We start from the raw sequence: 20,594 nt of genomic DNA, 5'->3' as shown, positions 1-20,594 counted from the left end.
GGAAAAGTCCAATTCCTGACTAGATGATGGGAAACTAGCTTACCATGTGGAGAAAGGCAAGCAAGTGATGCAAACCCACCCTACACACAAAAGCAAACTCCAGCTGGACTCAGACCTAAATGTGAATGGTGGATCCATCAAGGTATTAGAAGAAAAAAAGAGATGTAAGGTAGGAGAATGCGCTTGCGACCTTGGTGGGGAAGGGTTTTGTAATAAGACTAAATACACAAATCATCCCAAAAAGAAGTTTGTCTTCAAAACAAGGTGTCACAGACAAATGTAACAGACGAGTGATAGCCTGGGAGAAGATGTTTGCAATGTCTGAAATAGATAAGGGCCTAATATTTAGAATAGATGAAGAACTCCTGAACGAAAATTTCAAAATACTCCAGACGGAAATCCTGTTAAAAAGTGGATGAAGGAGGGCGCCTGGGTGGCTCAGTGGGTTGAGCCGCTGCCTTCGGCTCGGGTCATGATCTCGGGGTCCTGGGATCGAGTCCCGCGTCGGGCTCTTTGCTCGGCGGGGGGCCTGCTTCCCTCTCTCCCTCTCCGCCTGCCTCTTTGTCTACTTGTGATCTCTCTCTGTCCAATAAATAAATAAAAATCTTAAAAAAAAAAAAGTGGATGAAGGAATAACAGGAAGAGGCAGTTCACAGAAGGGAGAAACCCACAGGGCGACACAATATAGGAAAAAAGACTCAGCCTCATTAGCAATTAGAGGAATGCACATTTAAATCACCATATTTCTCATACCAGCAAACATGAGAAGGCAGGATAATACCTAGAAGTATTGGCAAACCACAGCCCCCCAGGGACAGGCCTTCTGGGGGGACAGGCAGCTGGGCTGAGTGAAATTAACTGTAGGCGTTCCTTCTGGAGCCTGTACTGTGAGCACTTAAATAGGCCTGCAGGCGGGTACAGGGATGGGTCTGGTAGAATCATTTGTATTTAGAGCAATGTTGGTGCCCATCACCGTGGGAATGAGAAAGTGAAAGGCTGCAGATGCACAGAACGTGGTACTGAGCAGGAAACAGAATCAATGAAGGAGGCTCACATAGAGTGAGAGTGACATGGAGAGACCATAAAAGAACCTGGTGTCGAGCAAAAGAGTATGGAAGGTCATAATTTTGTACCACGATCCCTTTTATGTAACTTACAAACACTCAGTACTATATTTTTCCATTGGAATCTAAGCTCGAAGGGGGCAGAGGTTATTGGGTTTTGATGGTTTCTAAATGTTCCCAGCCTCTAGAACTTTGCACATGGTAGGTTCAAAAGAAATAGTTCCTGAATGAATACCACGTATATACCTATGCATATTCATAATTAATATAAATATATGAAATATGTATAAGTACATTAAATACACTGAAGTAGGAGCTTTTTTGGGGTGAGGGAGTGTGGCAATGAGGATAAAGTATGATGGGAAATGAAAATATGATAACGTTTCACCATCTGAGTCTTGGTTTTACTCAAATTTTTGTATGTGGCTATAGGGGGAGCACTAGGAGAAAACATACCAAAATATGAATTATTCTTAGATGGTGGAAATTAAGGATGGCCTTTTGGTTCCTGCTACTTTTCTATATTTTCTAAAAATTCTATAGTAAGTGTGTTTTTATTTTCATTATTCCCAAACCCAGCTCTTGAAAATGTCTTTGAGAGGGGCAGTGCTCAGGTACCAAGTTTCCCCCATTGCTTCTGTCAGCAACCTCCCATTTCCCCCAAACACCACACACACACATTTACAGAACTGCAATATTGCTATCTTAGGTTGTGCCTTGGTCAATAGGGAGCATCAGCAGTCTCTCCTTTTTCTTCCAGACTGATCTCCTAGTTTTAGGGCTGTGTCTGGTTTCCCAGAATAAAAGACCTCCTGCCTTCTCTCCTGCCCTGCTCTGAGGGTTTGGGTTCCTGGTCTCAGTCCTCCCCAATTTGTCTCAGCCTGGTGCTCTCCCTCACTGTATTGGGTTGAGTGGTGTCTTCCCCCGAATTAACATCCTCCCTGGAATGGGGCCTTATTGGAAATAGCGTGCTGCAGGTGTAGTTAATTAAGATGAAGTCCTGGGGCGCCTGGGTGGCTCAATGGGTTAAGCCTCTGCCTTTGGCTCAGGTCATGATCTCAGGGTCCTGGGATTGAGCGCCGCATCAGGCTCTCTGCTCAGCAGGGAGCCTTCTTCCCCCTCTCTCTCTGCCTGCTGCTCTGCCTACTTGTGCTGTCTCTCTCTCTGTCAAATAAATAATGGCCACGGTCGCCAAACTGTGGAAAGAACCAAGATGCCCTTCAACGGACGAATGGTTAAGGAAGATGTGGTCCATATACATTATGGAGTATTATGCCTCCATCAGAAAGGATGAATACCCAACTTTTGTAGCAACATGGATGGGACTGGAAGAGATTATGCTGAGTGAAATAAGTCAAGCAGAGAGAGTCAATTATCATATGGTTTCACTTATTTGTGGAGCATAACAAATAGCATGGAGGACAAGGGGAGATGGAGAGGAGAAGGGAGTTGAGGGAAATTGGAAGGGGAGGTGAACCATGAGAGACTATGGACTCTGAAAAACAATCTGAGGGTTTTGAAGGGGCGGGGGTGGGAGGTTGGGGGAACCAGGTGGTGGGTATTGGAGAGGGCACGGATTGCATGCTGCACTGGGTGTGGTGCAAAAACAATGAATACTGTTATGCTGAAAATAAATAAATAAAAATCTTAAAAAAAAAAAAAAAAGATGAAGTCCTATTGGAGTAGAGTGGCCCTTAATCCAAAATGACTGGTTCTCAGAAGAATGTCCTCATAAGAGCTGGGTAAGAGACAGAAACACAGAAGATCACTATATGGCAACAGAGGCAGATAAGGAGATAAGCCTACAAGCCAAAGATCTCCCAGGAAACCGGCAAGCGGAAAGGAAGGATCTTACCCTAGAGCCTTCAGAGAAAGCAGAGCCTGCTAACATCTTGATTAGGGACCTCTGGCCTCCGGCAGGGTGAGAGCATACGTTCTCTGTTATGTCATCACATGACAGCAGTGCCTGGGCTAATACAGCCCCCTGTACTCAACCAGGCCTTCACCATGGAGGATTTTCAGTGCCCAAGAAAGCTTCTCCTGCCCCCACTTTCCTCTGCCTCTGGTATTCTCAACATCCAAAACCTTGGATGTTAGAAGAAGAAGAGGGAGAGGTCGACTTCATGCTTTTGTTGATGCTAAAACGAGCTCTGGTTGAAAAAAAAAATATATGAGATAAGATTTAGTCATTTTCCTCTAATGAAATGTTTGTTTACCTGGTCGCTGCAGCCAACAGAGAAAGATTTGCTCAGAATCTGGAAGATGTACCGCACAGATTAAAATCCAGTGGAATTCTCTCTGTTCTGGGGCTGTCACTTCTGAACCCACTTTGCAGTGCGTCTGTGCTGGCAATGAAGAGTTGGAGCTGGACCACACCCTCTCCTCTACCTGCAGGTGCCTGGGTGGGACCTTGGAGTCCTCACTGCTCTCCCACTGTGCTGGGGCTCCACAGGGCTTCTGCTGTGGAGGGGGAGAGAAGGAGCTGGCTCTTTTCTGCCTCTTTCTCTGTGTCTCTCCATTGCGGGAGCTCCACAGGGCAGCACTGCGGGGCCCCCAGAGACCGAAGAAGCAGGATCCCCGCAGTGCACAGATGAGCAAGCTGTCCTGGAAACAGCTAGGAGTCTGTGGGGTTGCTCCAGCCAGGCTCACCACCTGCAGGTTGAGATCTGCTGGTTCTTCTGCACTGGGGTGCCACTCATCTCCTTCCTAGGAGGACCCCCCTCTTCCTACAGCCGTTCTCCAACTCCTTCAATTCTTGTTCCCTCCAGTGCGCTTTCTTCCGCTGGTGCGGCGGATGTTTCTAGACTGCACACGAGTCACTCACTCATCTGCTGAGACCTTGTGGTGGCTCTTCATTTACCGAAAATGAACTCTAGCTTCTTACATGGGAAGGCCACAGCTAGGTGGTGTGCTTTCGTGCCCTTATCCCCTGCTCCTCCCTATCCTGTGGCACCACTGACCGCTCTCTCCATGGGTCTCCCTCCCCTATCTGCGCTGCACAGTTCCTCTGCACTTTTTATGCCTCGCTCCATCCTTCCCATTCCCTTTTGGGTGTTTCTCTCTCCCACACTCTCAGCTTTCATTTGAACATTGTCTCCTTAAAGAAATCTTTTTTTTTTAAAGATTTTATTTACTTATCAGGGAGAGAGAGCTTGAGTGTGTGAGTGCACAAGCAGTGGGGAGGGGCAGAGGGAGAGGAAAAAGCGGACTCCCCAGTGATCAGGGAGCCAGATGCGGGGGTTCCATCCCAGAACCTTGAGATCATGACCTGAGCCAAAGGCAGGTGCTTAACCCACCTGAGCCACTCAGGCACCCCTCCTTAGAGAAACCTTTAAACACACAGACACACACATGCACACGCACACACACAGAGGGTCAGCTGTCCCACTAAGTCAGCTGTTAAAACCTCCCTTTTACTGCATAGCCTCAGCCTGATTTGCAAAGCCACATTTACTTGCATGATTGTATGAATAATGTCTGTCCCCTCCTCTAGACTCTCAGGTCCTGAGGAAGGAAGCTTGTTGAATCTGGTTCATTATTTCATCCTAGCACCCAGCCTGGAGCCCTGCTCTTACTAGAGGCTTGACGAGTGTTTGTCGCAGGGATGTCAGGTTTTCAGAGAGCTCTGTGAGTAGGGCCCACCCACCTGTGATCTTCTCCTGACATATATTTTCCACATTGAATCTGTGAATTTGCTGCTAGGAAAATACATGCCTGCACACCAATGGGGTGTGCAGCTCCTTGATTAATGATACCCTATGATGACTAATTTATATAGCATTGTAACTTTTTTTTTTTTTCCAGAGAAAAATCATTCATTTCCATCATTTCCATTTGAGGTAATTTGTGCTGCTACTCATCAACTAATATTCTCTAGAATGGTCTCCAGTTTCTCCATATCTCTGATACTTCATGCTGATAGTTGGACTTGTAGAGGAAATGATTTTTCCCCCATTTTTTGGTGTGTGGTGATGAATCTTTTCCACGAAGCTATTTTTCAAAAAAATAGTCTCTTTCTGTATTTGTCAGGAGGTCTGCCTGCCCAGTTCCTTGCTCCTCCTCCTGTGCTCCTCGGTCCTTCCTGCCCATGCCATTTCTTTTCACAGCAGTGTTTTAGCAACACTCCAGGCTTATGCACTGTCAGTGGTCTGTGTGTTTCCAACTGGAACTATTCCCTTGGCCTTTTTACCATGGAGCTCACAAGTACAGCCTCTAGTTTTTCTAGTTCTAGAAAGATCTATAGGGGGTGGGGCAGGGGCTAGAGAAGCCTAGCAGAAATCAGGAAGACTGAGTAGAGGAGGTGCTGAAAGAGGAGGTGTTATGTTCATTGGAGGGACCATTGTGATGTTGAAAATCCAGTGGGCTCATCCCCACTGAGCTCTCTGGGGGAAAATTATGTACTTACTCTGGGTCAAGTTCTCTGCAGAGAGTTTTAGATCCTTCATCTAATCAGGGTGCTGTTGAGGATTCGATTAGATGAAGAATATAAAATTACATGAAGAATATAATCCTCACCAGCACCCTGCACAAGGACATTGTTATTAATCCACTCACTGACTCATTTATTTCTTTGCTGAGCTAATACTCGCTTTGTACCTAACATGTGCCAGGATTTTCTGGAGGTTCAATGGGATGAGGCATCTGAACAAGTGGGTGAATTGTGTTGTCATTTACAAAGATTAGGGTTAGAGCCAGGATTTGAGTGGGAAAGACAGGCATTCCATATTGGACATGTTACAATTCTAACACCCCAGTTTCCAAATAGGAAAACTAATTTCCAGTCGATGCCCAAGATTGCACGGTTGCCAGGAGATGGCAATGGACTAGAAGCCAGGTCAGTCTGAGTGCAGAGCCAAACTCTTGGCTCTCCATTCCACAGCCTTGAGGAAATGAAGCACGGCTGCCCTGGGCGCTCACCGGAACCTCTCCCCTGCCCTTGTCCTCAGAAAGCAAATGGCCTCCTTTATCCCACCTGAATTCCTGTCACCCAATGTACACTGTCTTCCTGTATTTCAGAGGCTGATGCTCTTGGCATAAACCATAGAAGAAGACAGTCACATAACTTTAGGTATTAGTTGTGACCCAATGAAAAATCGTCACTGAAGCATAGGTTAATTAGCTCATTTCCTATGATGACTCATTAATGAATGCCCTGGTGAGAGTGCTCCTCCAGATGCTTAGGTAGGAAAATAGAAAAAGATGGAGCTAGTATGGGCAGAGGTCATATCTGTCCCTTGTCCTGAGATAAGCCAGTCCCTGCATCTTGCTCTCAGACATGGAAGCCAGTGATTCTGGCCACAGTGTGGACCTGTTGACTGGCAGGTATGCTCTCACTGCACCAGACCTGCACGTGGTCCGGAGGTGGGGGCATCCCATGGCAGCTCATCCCCTGATATCTGTGATCCTCTGCTTCCATTCTATCTTTTTGGATGCTCAAGCAGAGGGCTGGGGGCACACAGTCAGATCCCTGAAGGTACTGGGGATCGATACATAAGTGAGTGGTTTGAGGAATTTTCTGCCAAGTTCTCTTAAAAAAACAAAATGAAACACAACAAAACACCCAACAACTTGTTTTTAAGACTTGCAGACTTCGCAGCTTAAACAATATTTTCCCAGTGGTAAAGGAAACAATGTTCAAGTCATTTCTTGCATGTTAAGTAGGCATTTGTTTATACTACCAGCCAGGCTTTCAAACTTCAAGGAAATGTATTTTCTAACGGTGTTGGTTTGTAAAATTTGAAAAGCCTAAAAATATTCAAAGCATGAGAAACAGGTGCAAAACACAGTTTCCAGTGGATGCTGGGAGTGCAGGCTTATTCAGCCTTCCAGTACTGCCTCAGGCCCAGGGTGCGCCTTTACTCAGGCTTTCTGGCTTCCTAGCTCCCCGGCTCCAAATGGCCTAGTTCCTATATGCTTTGAGCTCTCTCTACCACCATACAAAGACATTCCTTCTCCTTTTCCCCTCCTCTCTCCTCTTCCATTTTGATAAGTTTGCAAGCAGATTACAAACTGTCATCTCAACATCTTTACCTTCCACAATGGGATCTCACTAGAGATCATAGCAGGTGGCAAATTGGTCTGATTTATCATTATTTGCATTTTTAATCTGTGGTATTTTAGGCCCAGAGAATTTTTTTGCAGGTCTTAAAATGGCAACACAAACATTGATACATAATTCATTATCTATTTTTTTTCATAATACCTGGGTTCACAACCCATTAACAACCAGTAAAGTCATCAGCACTTTAAGCAGGATGAAGCTACAGCTTTAGCTTTCTTGCCTTTACTCTTCTCCTCTCTGGTTTATTAGAATCAGTTGCACCGTCAGCAGCCTCCATGCTGATGTTGTGTCAACATGAATAGCCTTCTTAGTTGGAGCTTTGTTATTACTCTGAATGACCAAGTCTTCAGTAACTAAGGGAGTGTTTTTAGGGCTTCCACAGTCCCTTGACTTGGGAACAGGGGGTACTTTAAATTTAAGCAGAAGGTGAGAATGCAAGAGGGATACCTCCAGTCCCTGCCCTGTTTTCTCTTCCTTTCCAAATCCCTAAACCTCACTTCCTGTTTTTCTCTTGTCCTTTACTTCTCTACCCCTTCCTGCTCCTACTAGTGTAACTGAGTTGGAAGAAAGATTAACACCTGTAATCCTTTTGAAACAACAGCTCTATAGATAAGCAACACAGAAGACAGGATGCCCTGGAGTTTGGCAAGATACCAGCAAAATAGAGGGGATCCTCAGCAGTTTTATCAGAAGGCTGATCAGTAAAGAAAACCAAACGGACTAATTCAAGAAAAATGTAAAGATCTTATTGTGTTCCTGGTGGCAGGGGCTGTAACTCAGCCTTATTTTTTCCATGCTACTTCAGGTGCCTCTCTATATAGAGAGAACCTCTGTCAGGATGAAACACCTCTGAATAACCCATCCCATGCTGATCTTCCCTTTCTTTGTCTCTGTCTCCTCCTCTTCAGATAAACCAGTTAACCAAAATGTCACTCGTAGGTCCTGCTGTCCAGGATTTAGTGGCCGCTGGCACCGTACAATGCAGCACATGGTTAGTCTTCTGTTATTTAACTTGTGTTTGTTTGATCCCTTTAACTGCCTCCTAACCTTCTGTAGAGCTTTCCCATCCCACTGTGTCTATCAAATAGCTCTATTAGATTCGTACATGTAGGAAGAGTTTAAATCATAGATAAAAGTAATCTCTTGCTTCACCAGTTGAAAGGATTATGATTTCAGGATTTCATTCATTCCCTTCATCAAGGATTTATGGAATGCTTATTAGATTACTGAGCACTGGTCAAGTCATTAGGAAGGTCTTATGGGCCACAATGAGTTTTCATATCTTTTTAGACCCAAGAAGATGAGAGAGGCATAAGAGAAATCTTTGAGGAGATGCATCATTTCTAAACCAAAAATACTGGCTTGCTGGCAGGCATCTGACTTCAGCCATAATTTACTGGAGACCTGGACATTGGCTGTAGATCTTGCTAATGACTAGACTCTATTCTGGTGATAAATTACAGTGACTCAAAAACAGTAGACTGGGCCACTGAATCTAGGTTTCCCTGTGTGAGCTTTTCTAGTCAGGAGCAGCCGTCCCCAGGGCGAGTGTCTTAGAGGATCTAGAGGATGACATAGGACACCTCCAGTCAGGACCAGATCTCTTTTTTATACAGCTGATGTCATGGGTCACCCACATACATGTGGCTACAGTCAGCAGCCCACAGTTCCTTTAAAGTAGGGCAGACTCCTAAAGAGTGCATTTTAGAACACACACTTGCTCTTCATTCTTTTATTACAAATTGACTTGTCTTTTGCTAAGCTGCTTTCTTCTCTGAGAAGATTTATAATGTCAGGAATGCACATACAAGGATAGTTGAATAAGTAATAAAGTTCTAAAGGAACGCTTGTGTTAATTTATAATGCGCCATTTGTCGACAGTGTGAAAGACATTATTTCAAACAAAGGTAACTAGGGGATGTTAATAGCCAGCAAATGTATTTATGCTAGCTCTTATTCTGAGTAAGGCAGTGCATTGTAGAACACATTTGTCATCATGTTAGGAGTGCTCTTAATTGTCTCTAATTGCCATAATTTACTTTTTAAATCAAAATATCATGCTTTCCACAAACTTCCAGCTTTAGATATTATATATACTAAAATATGCCAGACTTTTGGTTTTAGTAAAGGAAACAAATGGCTCAGATATTATTCCACATGTTAGTCTAGCATCGTTTTTTCAGGAAGGCTGGACTGTTCCCAGATTGTAGAGAATTGGGCAATTGGGCAAGTGGGCGATTATCCAGAAAACTGAATCCAGAAAAAAAAAAAAAAAAAATTTTTTTTTTTTTTTCTGGAACCCCCCCCCCACTCTTGGGCCAGAAATTGCTAAATATACTGGATTAGCCACTTTTACATGGCCTGTGAAGATTCAGTCTGAAGCTGAGGGAACAAACAAAATTCTACCAACATTCCTTGGGGCTTCATTGACCTTATTGCTGGTTGATGGAGTTTATTATACAGAGACAAGGAAAGAACAGGCAATAGCTACATTCTTTGGGGGCCTGTTTGGGTAATCTCCTCATCTACATCCACCAATATTTTTAGATGAGGCTATGAACAATGCAGGATTGGGGAAGTTGTTCCAGTTCAGTAGATGGGTCCAAGATAAGGGGAACAGATGGAATAATATTAGTTAATTCCAGGATTCTTCATCTATTCACACTTGTAGTGCCCCACAGCTTTTGGTGAGCTTGTCCCTTCTGTCTGTGGCTGTGGGCGATCCATTCCTTTGGAGAGGCTTCCATGGTCTCATGCATGCATATCTAAATTGTCTCTCCTTGTGTCCCAGTGCCTCACACGCCAAATCCTCTAATTCAGCTGACCTACCAGTGAAGTAAATTTCCAACACTCTAGCTTTTATCATTTTCATCACAATCACAAATCACAAATCTCATCACTATCTCAGTGGCTCTCCATGTCCTACAGGATAGCTTCCACAGTGCTCAGCCTGACACACAGAGCCCCCTGAGATCTGCCCCTGAACCGTCTCTGCAGCATTCCTCCTGCGTGCCCCTACAGGAAGCCTTTGTTCTAGTCCTATGCAGCTTCTTGGCAGTCCCTTGCCTGCTCTGGGCCATTCTGGACCTTACCTTCATTTGCCTCCTCCAAATGCCCACCTCTCTCTTCCCACTGATCCAATTCCTCTGCCTCAGCAAGACCCAGCCCCATTCTGTTTCCTCCTTTGAGATCTCCCTGAACACCATAGTTCATGGCCTCCTTCGGCTGAATCAGTAGCCATCCTTGGCCACCTAATTGTGTCCCTAACATCTTATTAGGACAATTAACTTCTCTCCTGTAGTTAACATCTTTTCCCAGCTCCGTTGTCAGCCTTGCATGTGACACATTTTTGTATGCTCCCAGGAATCCTAGGCTCTGGTTGAATAGCAGGATGAGAAATGCTGAGGCTGGTTGTAGTTTCTGCCCTTCCAGATGCACCTTCTGCAGTGGGGGTATTCCATACCTTCATCATTCAGATAAAGACCAATGAACCCTGAGCAGCCCAGTGCATGAACAGTTTTCCCAGAATGGCTAAGAGTTGGCTCTGGGCTCTGAGTGCCTAGTGGTTTCACTACTTCTTAGCTATATGATATCTCTTTACCTCTGTGCCCTCATCGAAAAGGAGGATAATAATGGTACCCATATTAATGGTTGTTTTTAAACACCTCCTCCTTTAAATAGTGTCAGTTGATAGTTAAAGCACAGGATCACTCCACTATTGAATGGTGGACTTTGGAGATGGGTCTCCATTCCCCACGCTAGCCTGGTCATCTGGGTGTTCTCAGGGGGTGGAATTATAGGGTTTTTGCACTGGGCCCATCTGCAGAGGTAAGAAGCCCAATGACACAAGAACAATTTTGTTTCATTTTCATTTACCTTTCCCTTAGTCCCCTGGCAGAACAATAGTAATAGCTTGCTAAACCGAGAAAGGCTTCCAGCAAGCCTTTCTAGCATTGGGTAGGAGACTGGATCTAGGATCAACACAGCCCAGGACAGGATAGAGAGCTGGATAAGATATATCAAAACCATTCAGGTGAGACAATCAAGAAATCCCAGACCTGGGCTAGGAAAAATTCACAGGTGTCCTAGACACTACTGAGCTCCGTGGGGCAGAGCCCAGTGAGGCGCTTACCTCCAAACCACAACACCATCCTGCCTATGTGCTGCTTGTCTTTTACTGTGTAGATTTGTGCTTAAGTCACCTCTTGTTCACATTTAGGTGGTTTCAAATATTTCATCTAATGGACTGCTTTTCCTTTAGGCCTACATCTGGCAAGATTGAGGAAATCCCCTTCCTCCCATGGGCCGGTGAGACCCCAAGGCCCTCACCTTGGGTTAGACCAGAAGACAACCCATTTGACTAATGGACACACCTGGAAGAGCCCTCTGTCTGCAGAGTGGTGAGTGGGAGAGTTACCTTGAATTCAGTCTCAATGTTGGCTAGTCTGGCCAATTCGTTGCTTAGCTCCAGCGCGGTGAGGACAGGGTCTTCACTGGACAGAGACAAGTAGGCAGCACTGGCCAGTCCCTTGTAGGCATTCATGCGGGAGCGCGAGTGGCTGAACGAGTCCTTCCGCTGCTTCTCGGTGCACTCATTGCACTTGCAGAAGTAGTCGTGTGGCCGCTCAATGCGGGCACCCTTGAGCAGGAGGATGTGCACGATCTCATACTCCTGGCAGTGAGCTGCCAGGATGATGGGTGTGATGTCGTGGGAGAAGCGCGTGCCGTCCTCATCGTAGGCGTAGAAGTCATCGTCGCGCAGCTCCTGCTCCAGTGGGCTGAGGGTCAGTCGCTGGCCCTGCGCGAAGGCCGGGTGGTTGAGGATGGCCTCCACGATGCGCACATAGCCCTTGCTGATGGCTAGCAGCAGCGCGTCCCCCACCCGCGCCAGGTTCTCCTTCTTGAGCAGCAGCTCTGTGACCTCCAGATGTTCGTTGCCCACGGCCAGCTGCAGCGCGTTTTGCCCCATGTAGTCCACGCAGTTGAAGTTGAGGGTCTTGGACTCCTCCAGCATTTTCCTGACCACAGGGATGTTGCCATACTCCGCCGAGTCCAGGAAGCGCTCCTCCTCGGGCGTCAGGCTGGTGCCCTTCTCGTTGAACATGTAGGCGGGACCCCGGATGGCCTGGCGGCGGCCCTTTTCCCTCAGTGTTGTGTGCCGGCGCTGCATGTTTTTGAAGGTACCGCTCCCCAACCTATGGGGGTACAAGGCAGAGATGCTCAGTTACTCTCCCAGGGGCCTGTGGAGTGTCCAGGGGCAGAGCAGACCCAATTTGTCAAGGTGAAAAAGAATCTCATGAGCAGGATCGTAGGAGAAATTATGAAATCTTACTAGAAACCATTCTCTGCTCGCTGAGATGAAGACCGGTTAGTGAACCTGAACTATTCCTATTCATATAGAGGGATATTGATTAGGCTATCCAGCATCTGTGCGCCTCGGGTGGAGAAATGGTGACAGACTGAAATGTGGCTTCAGGCGGAGGGTAATGGGAGATAGGGAGCGTGTGGGGTAGGAATGCAGTCCAAACAGGCCAATGACTATGAGTTTTCTCTTGGTATGTGCCAAGTTCAGCACCTCACTTAATTTCTCTGGGCTTTGATACCTTGCTTCTCTGTGAATTTACCTGTACAATGTGGGTAATTTTTTGCCGTAGGGTCCATCAGAGGGTTAAGTGAGGTGACATGTATTAGAAAAGCGTGTTGGTATCCTCCTGCCTGTTGGCACACCCAGTTCCCCCAGAGCTCTGCTGCAGACCTGGCCACTGCAGATACTGCTCTCTTTGCTTCGGGTGCATTGTCCCCTTGAGCTCCCTCACTGTGACAGCCCTCCCACAACAACAGGTGTGGCCACGCGCCTCTGTTTCCACATCTGGTGCTGTCCCCGGTGGCTGTCCTGTATGGGGAACCTGTTTGGGGACCGTGCTTGCTTTCTGGTTCCTGTGAAGCCTGAGCATCGCTGAAAGGGCAAGGTGTGGCAGGAAGTAGGCCTGGACACATTGCCACTTACTGATGACCACTGAGGAAATTCAGCCCTAGCTTCCTCAGCTCAAACCTAGATTTTTGTATGGGTGGAAGAGCAAGTTAGTTTAGATGCTGGGTTTATTTTTCACTTGTTCTTTGCTATTGTGGCAGGTAGAGGTTAATACTAATACTTGGTAATAATGGTTAAGCATCTATTAAGCACCTATTCTCTGCCAGGCACAATACTGAGAAGTTAATAATTTCACCTATATTACTTGTGCAATTCTGGCATCGATCCTATTACAGGTTATATTGCTGACACAAGTAGGACTGAGAGACAGGCTTTGAAGTCAGATGGCTTAGAGTAGGAGTTCCTCTTCCACCTTTGGCCACCTTGGTAACTTTGGGTAAGTAACCTAGTCTTTAGTTTGCCAGGGTTTTGAAAAGGTCAGACTAGAGAAAATAAAAGGTATTGTGTCATTTGGGACTGAGTCAGGCACCCCATCTCTAGCTAGCAGTGAGACTTCGAATGGATCCCTGGCTCAGGGATGCTTTCATTATAATATAGAGTTCTGACCACTTGTTCCCTAAATCTCTACAGAGTTGAACAGCTGATTCTCTAGTTGGCCCTACCCATATTTTCTATTCTTTTTTTTCTTTCTAGTCTACCCCTACTCACATTAAATTAGAATGGCATACATTTCGATAAGACAGTATATATTCTTTTTTTTTTTTTTAAAGACAGTATATATTCTAAAGAGTAAGTACTTGGGGATTTATTTTTGAACTATTTTCTGGGTTTCCAGTAGTCTTTTTTTTTATTGGTCGTATCTCCATGCCTTAAAAATACTCCTTATTTTACTTAAGCCATTTATAAAAAAATAAAAGTAATCCCAGAAGAAGGACTTTAAACTAAATCTAGTGCTTTGAGATTTCAAAAAAAGTGGCAATCTTGTGATCTTTAAAATTCTGGGCTCTATTTGGTTTTCTGCTTGTTTTACCCTTTAACCTGCTCAAACCTTTATAGTTTTAGCTCCTTTAGGGGGCCCTGTCTGGCATAAGCCAAAAGACTTGGAGCTCAGAGCTTATGCTCTAATCTTGCCTAGGGCCGAGGCCCACACTTTTGGGGGGAAGCTGCTGAACTCTTCAACAGAATGACTTCTTCATCTGCAGAAAATTAGAAGGAATAATTACAGGTAACTCCGTCAAAATGTAACCGTGGGTGATAAATTCTAGCAGAGAGCTCTACGCTCCTTTAGGAAGAGATCCGAACTGCCATCCACTTTTCTAAAGTGCATTTGGATAAAAGATTTCTGGGGAAAAGGTTCTCAGGATTTAAGTCCATGAGCTTCTCTGAGCCCATTTCTCTCAACAATGCCGTCTTCCCAGGGAGAGAGGCTGCTTATTGATGCCAAAGCAGACTGTAGATTGGGAATCCACTAGAGACCTCTATAGTAGAGGGACGTAACAAATAGGGTGCAGGCATTTTATTACAGGTTTTTCAGAGGGAAGAAAGAGACTGAGTTGAAAGCTAAGCAGTCACCTTATTTATATCCCCAAAGAGCCTTGTTTCAGAGGATGTTATGATGTCAGTTTCAAAGTCTGTCACCTGGGTACACACACGCAGAGGGCGAATTGAGCCCACAGAAGACTAATAGTCTTTCTGATAGAATTACTTAGTGTGTCCTATGATGAGGCTGACACCCCTCTCTGGAGCACCACTCTGGATTTAGCCATTACGACTCAACCTGAGAAAAGGTAGTTTCCACTCAGGAGCACCTGAGTGGTGTGTCAGAAATGAGATGGCAGCTGTCCTAGAAGGAGCCCGGGCTTCAGCTTGTTTCTATGTCACTTTTCCATTAGAGGTCTGCTCAAAAGGGAGAATAGGTCAGACTCCAAGGTCAAGGGCATACAACTAATACATAGCAACCATCCATGGAGATATTAATTCAAAGGAAATATAGTAACTACTGAACCAAGTCAGAGCAGAGAACATTTCACCAGGAACATGCAAGTACCCAATCCAAATTCAGAATCTGTATGAATGTCATAGACATTGCAGCTTAAAAACTTAAGGGATGTTAAAACATTGTTTGATAATTTCCCTCATTAGACAATGAACAAACATAAAAGCAAGGTGTTAGCATTCTTATTTTTTAAGCGAAGCAGAAACACTAAACCTTAGGGCAAATAATTTCTGCACAAGAGTGGAGTGTCATATAAATCTTGATGTTTCTATAATAATTATGTTTTATCAAGGAAAAAGTACATGTGTGTGCCTAGTATTTGTCAGAATGTCAAATGTCCTCCCCATTTGACATGCATTTTTCTGAATGACCTTGAAAGCAGACACCTAGATGTAGTAAGAAACAAACAAGCCATTCTCTCCCAGCTTTTAAAATCTCAGCTTTGAGATACATTCGGATGCTTACAGAATTGTCAGTTCTGCTCTTTCCCTAGGAGAATTTGGCCTTGATGAAACCTTCTGGGCCCTCAAGTCATGTATACATCCTAGGGTATACTGGGGCATCCTGTGCTGTGAGGTCACTTTCACAAAGCACTTTACAGCAGACTGTGGAGTCACGTGAATTCCTTCAGATATTGGTGGGGGCCTTTTTACCTCACTGGGGGCTTCTTATTTACTCTGACCCCCGCTTATCCTGATACCCCTCTAATCAAGCTTTTTAAGCATTTATTTTTTCAGCTTTGTTAAGGTATGATTGACAAAATTCTGAAATATTTAAAATATGCATTGCGGTGATTTGATGTAAGCATGCGTCATGGAAGGGATCCCACCATCTAGTTAATTAACACATTCATCACCTCACATGTATGTATTTGGTGAGAACATTAAGTTCTCTCTTAGAAAATTCTGTTTATGTAATACAGTGTTGTCAACCATTATAGTCACTGTGTTGTACGCTAGATCTTCATCTTATGGCTAAAAATTTGTACTTTTTTACCAACCTTTCCCTGGCTGCCTAATTTCAGCATCTTTAAGCTTGCAAATATACTTAGCCTTACTAATAATCTTGACATTATGAAGAGTTAGGCTTTAGCCATACATTTCAGATGGATTGGGAAGAATCCACAAAAGGTGATATGTCAAAAAGATAAAGTCATTTGGCTCACAATAGCTGATGGCCACAACTCACACTCATGAATTGGCTGTGTTGCTCTGCTGGAGTGTGGGGATATTGTCCCAGTTTAAGGACCAATAACAAGCAAAATGAGTCTCCTTAAAATCCAATTAGTATTTGATTGCCCTTACTCTAATATTTTTCTTAAAAATGAGCTTTGAATGCAAATGCCTTTTTATTTGCATATATTATTGAGATAATGAGTGATCAGACTCATCAAACATCTCCATTAAGGTACTGTGTTTTTCATCTTTCATAATGCATACATTGACATTTGATGTCATTGAGAAGAAGGGTTTCAGTGGAAACAAAACCATATTTGAGAGGAGGACTGATTATTAAACTCCCTCTTGATCCCTTGGTTGCTATTTTTATCAAACTGCTTTTACAGATGCATCAGCCAGTCTGAAGAAAGCCAGATGTCAGTGTTCCATGAAAAGTATAAATTCTGCATCCTAAATCCAGCTGCAAATAAGCATGACCATTAAGCATTTTGGAGACAGGGATTGTGATTAATTACTGATGAAGAAAAGGACACTTAATCAAAATGTCTTTTTGGAGACACTTGTTGTCTTTTTCATAAAATTGCTCCATGCACCATAGGTCTCTGTGGAAATCACCCAAGCCTGAAACTAATTCAGTCTGTAACATTCCACAACTGAACGTCGAACTGAACAAAATCCAGGAGTTAGTCTAGTTACCTAGGAAGACCCAGCTCTGGTCTGTGCATTCTCTCCCAAGTGTACACAGTCTGAGTTTTAGTCCAGAGCAATAGCGATGAAATATTCAAGTGATTTAGAATCTTCTCCTAAATCTCAGTTCTCTTACCAAAATAAGAGAATAGTAAAATCCATCCTCCCTGCATCTCAATCACAGTGAAAATGCAGTAATGTATATGACATGTCCTGGATACTGTGAGCATTATGCAAATGTCCATGACAGTAATGATCAAAATGTTACATACCAGTACACTTAAGTAAATGACTATAAATTGGCTTATGTTTTACTCTCCACTGATACAGTCAGCTCAGCTTAGCTATTTTTCTAAATGACTGTATAATAGTGATAACTAACATATATTACACATTTGCCATGTGCCAGACACCCTGATAAGTGCTTTATATGAATTATTGTTTTAATTCACACAAATCATATGATAAACTTATCAGTTTTCCTCAGTGACTAATCGTAATGATTAACATTTAGTACACATTAACCACATTGCAGGCACTGTGCTGAATACTTTACATATATTAATATTTTAAATTCTCATAAACTACTTACTACATGTTGCTGGTGCTGTTGTCATTCCTATTTAACAGGTGATAAAATGAGGCTGAGAGAAGTTAACCACTTTTGTTAAAGCTACATAACTTGTTAGTGATAGATCCACTATTAGGGGTCTCATCTGTTTGGTTTCAAAGCCAATGCTTTGGGCTGGTATGTCAATGCCATCCTTTTCTTCCTCCATTTTTTCTAAATTTCTTTAGACTGTAAATTTTTTTCATTAGAGTGCAGGATTCTTGAGGGCAGGGGAATTACTTGTTTATATGGCATATGTATCTGGCGCCCCATACTCTTGGTGCATGGTCAAATAATGTAATCAGTTCTTAAATACCTGAATTTGGGTTGGTCATTAAAGAAGACCAATAAAACGGGAGGTGTTAATGTTTACAAATATCGGAGCCATATGAACCTGTAATTATTATTTCCTGTTTGTGCTGATAACTTTTAAAATAAGGCATGAGTTCCAAGGCCAAATTAATTTTCCAGCTCCACTATAAATAATGGTCCATAAGTTGCTAAAGGAGACCATTAATATCAGAGAGTATATTAAGTCCCTTGGGTGCCTGGGGCATTTCCACTTCTTCAGGATACTTCTGAAAAATTTTCCAGAGGCATCCAATTAATTTTTAAGTATCATCTTCCTTATTCTGTTGAAGCTGAGGTGAGATAGTACCTATGAGTTACAGTGCCTAGTAAGTGTGCTAGTAACATTGGATACTATTAACTCTCTTAGTTTAATATAATCATAATAATTATGGATCTGTAGCATTCAAGTTCTTACCTAAGTTAGTGGCAATGATTTGCTTGTACAACACATGCATCTAGAATAAAAGGAAAGTATCCACGTGGTTATCCCGTGAATATACATGAGTTCATATACCTTACCATTCAGGTCCTATGAGAATAGCAAAAATATCCTTTTGCTACTCATTATAATACATTATATTGAGATATACTTTCCAAACAATTCTGCTTGAGATCTGCTTTCCAAATACAATAATGTGTTATATTTTTTCCATTACATCTTGGATTGAAAATATTATCTAGGGGTACCTGGGTGGCTCAGTGGGTTAAAGCCTCTGGCTTCAGCTCAGGTCATGATTCCAGGGTCCTGGGATCGAGCCCCACATCAGGCTCTCTGCTCAGCAGGGAGCCTGCTTCCTCCTCTCTCTGACTGCCTCTCTGCCTACTTGTAATCTCTGTCTATCAAATAAATAAATAAAATCTTAAAAAAAAGAAAATATTATCTAGATTCCTGAATGCTAATATATGATTTTATCAACAACTTATTTTTCAACAAATGACATCATTTAGAGGTTATTCTCTATATTTTCAAAATACCTTATATATTAGCCATACAAAAATAACTAGTGCTTTGTATGTGCTTCTTTTATTTATTCTTTCTTTTTAATCCTTATTATTCGTCTTATTTGGAACCGAGGAGTTATGAACCTGAATGTCTCACTATGTATATCTCCAGATAGAACTGAAATGACAAGTTCTTACAGTTATATATTTTTTCCCCCAAAGATTTGTCTTGGTGTAAATTATATATGTGTAACCTTTTAACTGTTAACTTTCGTAACAGGAAAGCCTGAAATGATCACCTACTACTGAGAAAATAAGAGAGGCTCTTAAATTGTGAAATGACAATGCTGAATAAAGTAACATGCTGAATATTTATCTGGGGAGAATGTTGATTGCCTTTCCTTGAACAAGAAATCCTGGCAGCTCTCATCCAGGATACCACATGTATCTGAAATTAGCCTCAGTGAGGCTCCACATAGTTCTCATTTTTTCTGGGTTAATTACTGCCAGAAGGAGTTAGCTAATCTGTATGCCCCTAAGCTTAGGAGCAAGTGTTTTTGGAAATTTTTATGCAATGTAATTGTGACGTAGAACCTTGGTAAGTTGTTAAATAATTAAGCCAATGCCATTGTTTAAAAAATCTTAGAGAGTGAATTTATATCATATTCATAATGAATATTCTGGATTTAATGTGTATTCATTCATAAATCTGATGTGTGTCCAGTGGTTCAGAAACAGGACCCACCAGCAGGTGGCATTCTGAGGCAAAAATTCACTGAGTGCCACCAGACAGGGTCAATCATTATTGCCTCTTTCAAATCTACCCTGAATTCATTAAGCTGTTAAATTACAATTAATGGCAACAGCATCTTGATTAAGTCTATTCAATCACACTTAAGTGAATTTACAACTTCACATGTATAGAAGGAGATTCTGTGTTAAGAGTTTCAAAGCTTGTGTCAAAGCCCTGCCCAGATTACATCTCTTTTATTAGGAGCATATTCATTATGTCAAAATGGACATCTAAAGGACATATTTTCCACAAATAAAAGGAAAGAAAAAGCAACAGCCTCTTTCTTCCCACCTGTAGTTCTTTCATGGTGGCTACTTATCAGAAAACAGCCTTCCTCTTCGTATCCCCATATTTATGTTAAGATAAATAGTCACAAAAATGTCAAATTAAAAAGCTGTCAGTAGTGAAGTAGGAGGAGAACAGACAAGACATATACTCTCTTCCAGGAATAAAAGAAAAAAAACTGCACTCTAGCACAAAAAGAGACTGGGTTACCAGGATGAGTTGTCTATTTTAAATGGATTTTAACTTAGACTTCCAAGGAAAAGTAAAAAAAAAAGAAAAATTCCTCTGCCAACCCAACGAATAAGAAAGATTTCAGATCCAGATTTACATCTAAAAATCCAAGCAATGCACAGGAGGAAAAGAGCTAATAAATAAAAGTTTAATTCCCTATTTCAGCAAGAAAACAACCTCTGTTGGAAAAATCAGTATGAAAGAATCATCATAGTTGCTTACATTGAGGGAGAAATAAGCAGGCTGGTCCCTCCTCTCTAGATGACCGGAATCCGGTGTTGAGTCCCGGGAATCTGGCTCCCCATGGGTGGTAGCTGAGGAGACGCTGCTCTCCGTGGTGCTGAAGTGTAGAGCTGGTCAAGTGAGTGGAGTTGCGAAGATGTGAAAGCGCGCTTCTCTGTCCTTTGTGCTGCAATGGTAAAAACTCGCCTTCCGAGGCAGACTTGCCTTACGGTTCTTTTCCT

At 43.0% G+C, this 20,594-nt stretch overlaps 1 protein-coding gene across 1 annotated transcript in view; it reads right to left on the bottom strand.

Annotated features, from left to right (window-relative positions):
• Window positions 1–20,594, bottom strand: part of LOC111141056 (transient receptor potential cation channel subfamily C member 7) — a 166,063-nt gene that overhangs the window by 124,196 nt on the left and 21,273 nt on the right. Inside the window, exons 2-3 of the mRNA XM_022493385.1 lie at window positions 12,942–13,081; window positions 11,543–12,320 (exon numbers count right to left, since the gene is read on the bottom strand). Of these exons, the coding sequence (XP_022349093.1) occupies window positions 11,543–12,320; window positions 12,942–13,081 (918 nt within the window). The remainder of the gene's footprint in view (window positions 1–11,542; window positions 12,321–12,941; window positions 13,082–20,594) is intronic.

This window comes from Enhydra lutris, unplaced genomic scaffold (genome assembly GCF_002288905.1).
Source record: "Enhydra lutris kenyoni isolate GAN:26980312 unplaced genomic scaffold, ASM228890v2 scaffoldscaffold5, whole genome shotgun sequence".
NCBI classification, from domain to species: Eukaryota; Metazoa; Chordata; class Mammalia; order Carnivora; family Mustelidae; genus Enhydra; species Enhydra lutris.
This window is presented reverse-complemented; position numbering and strand designations above follow the sequence as displayed.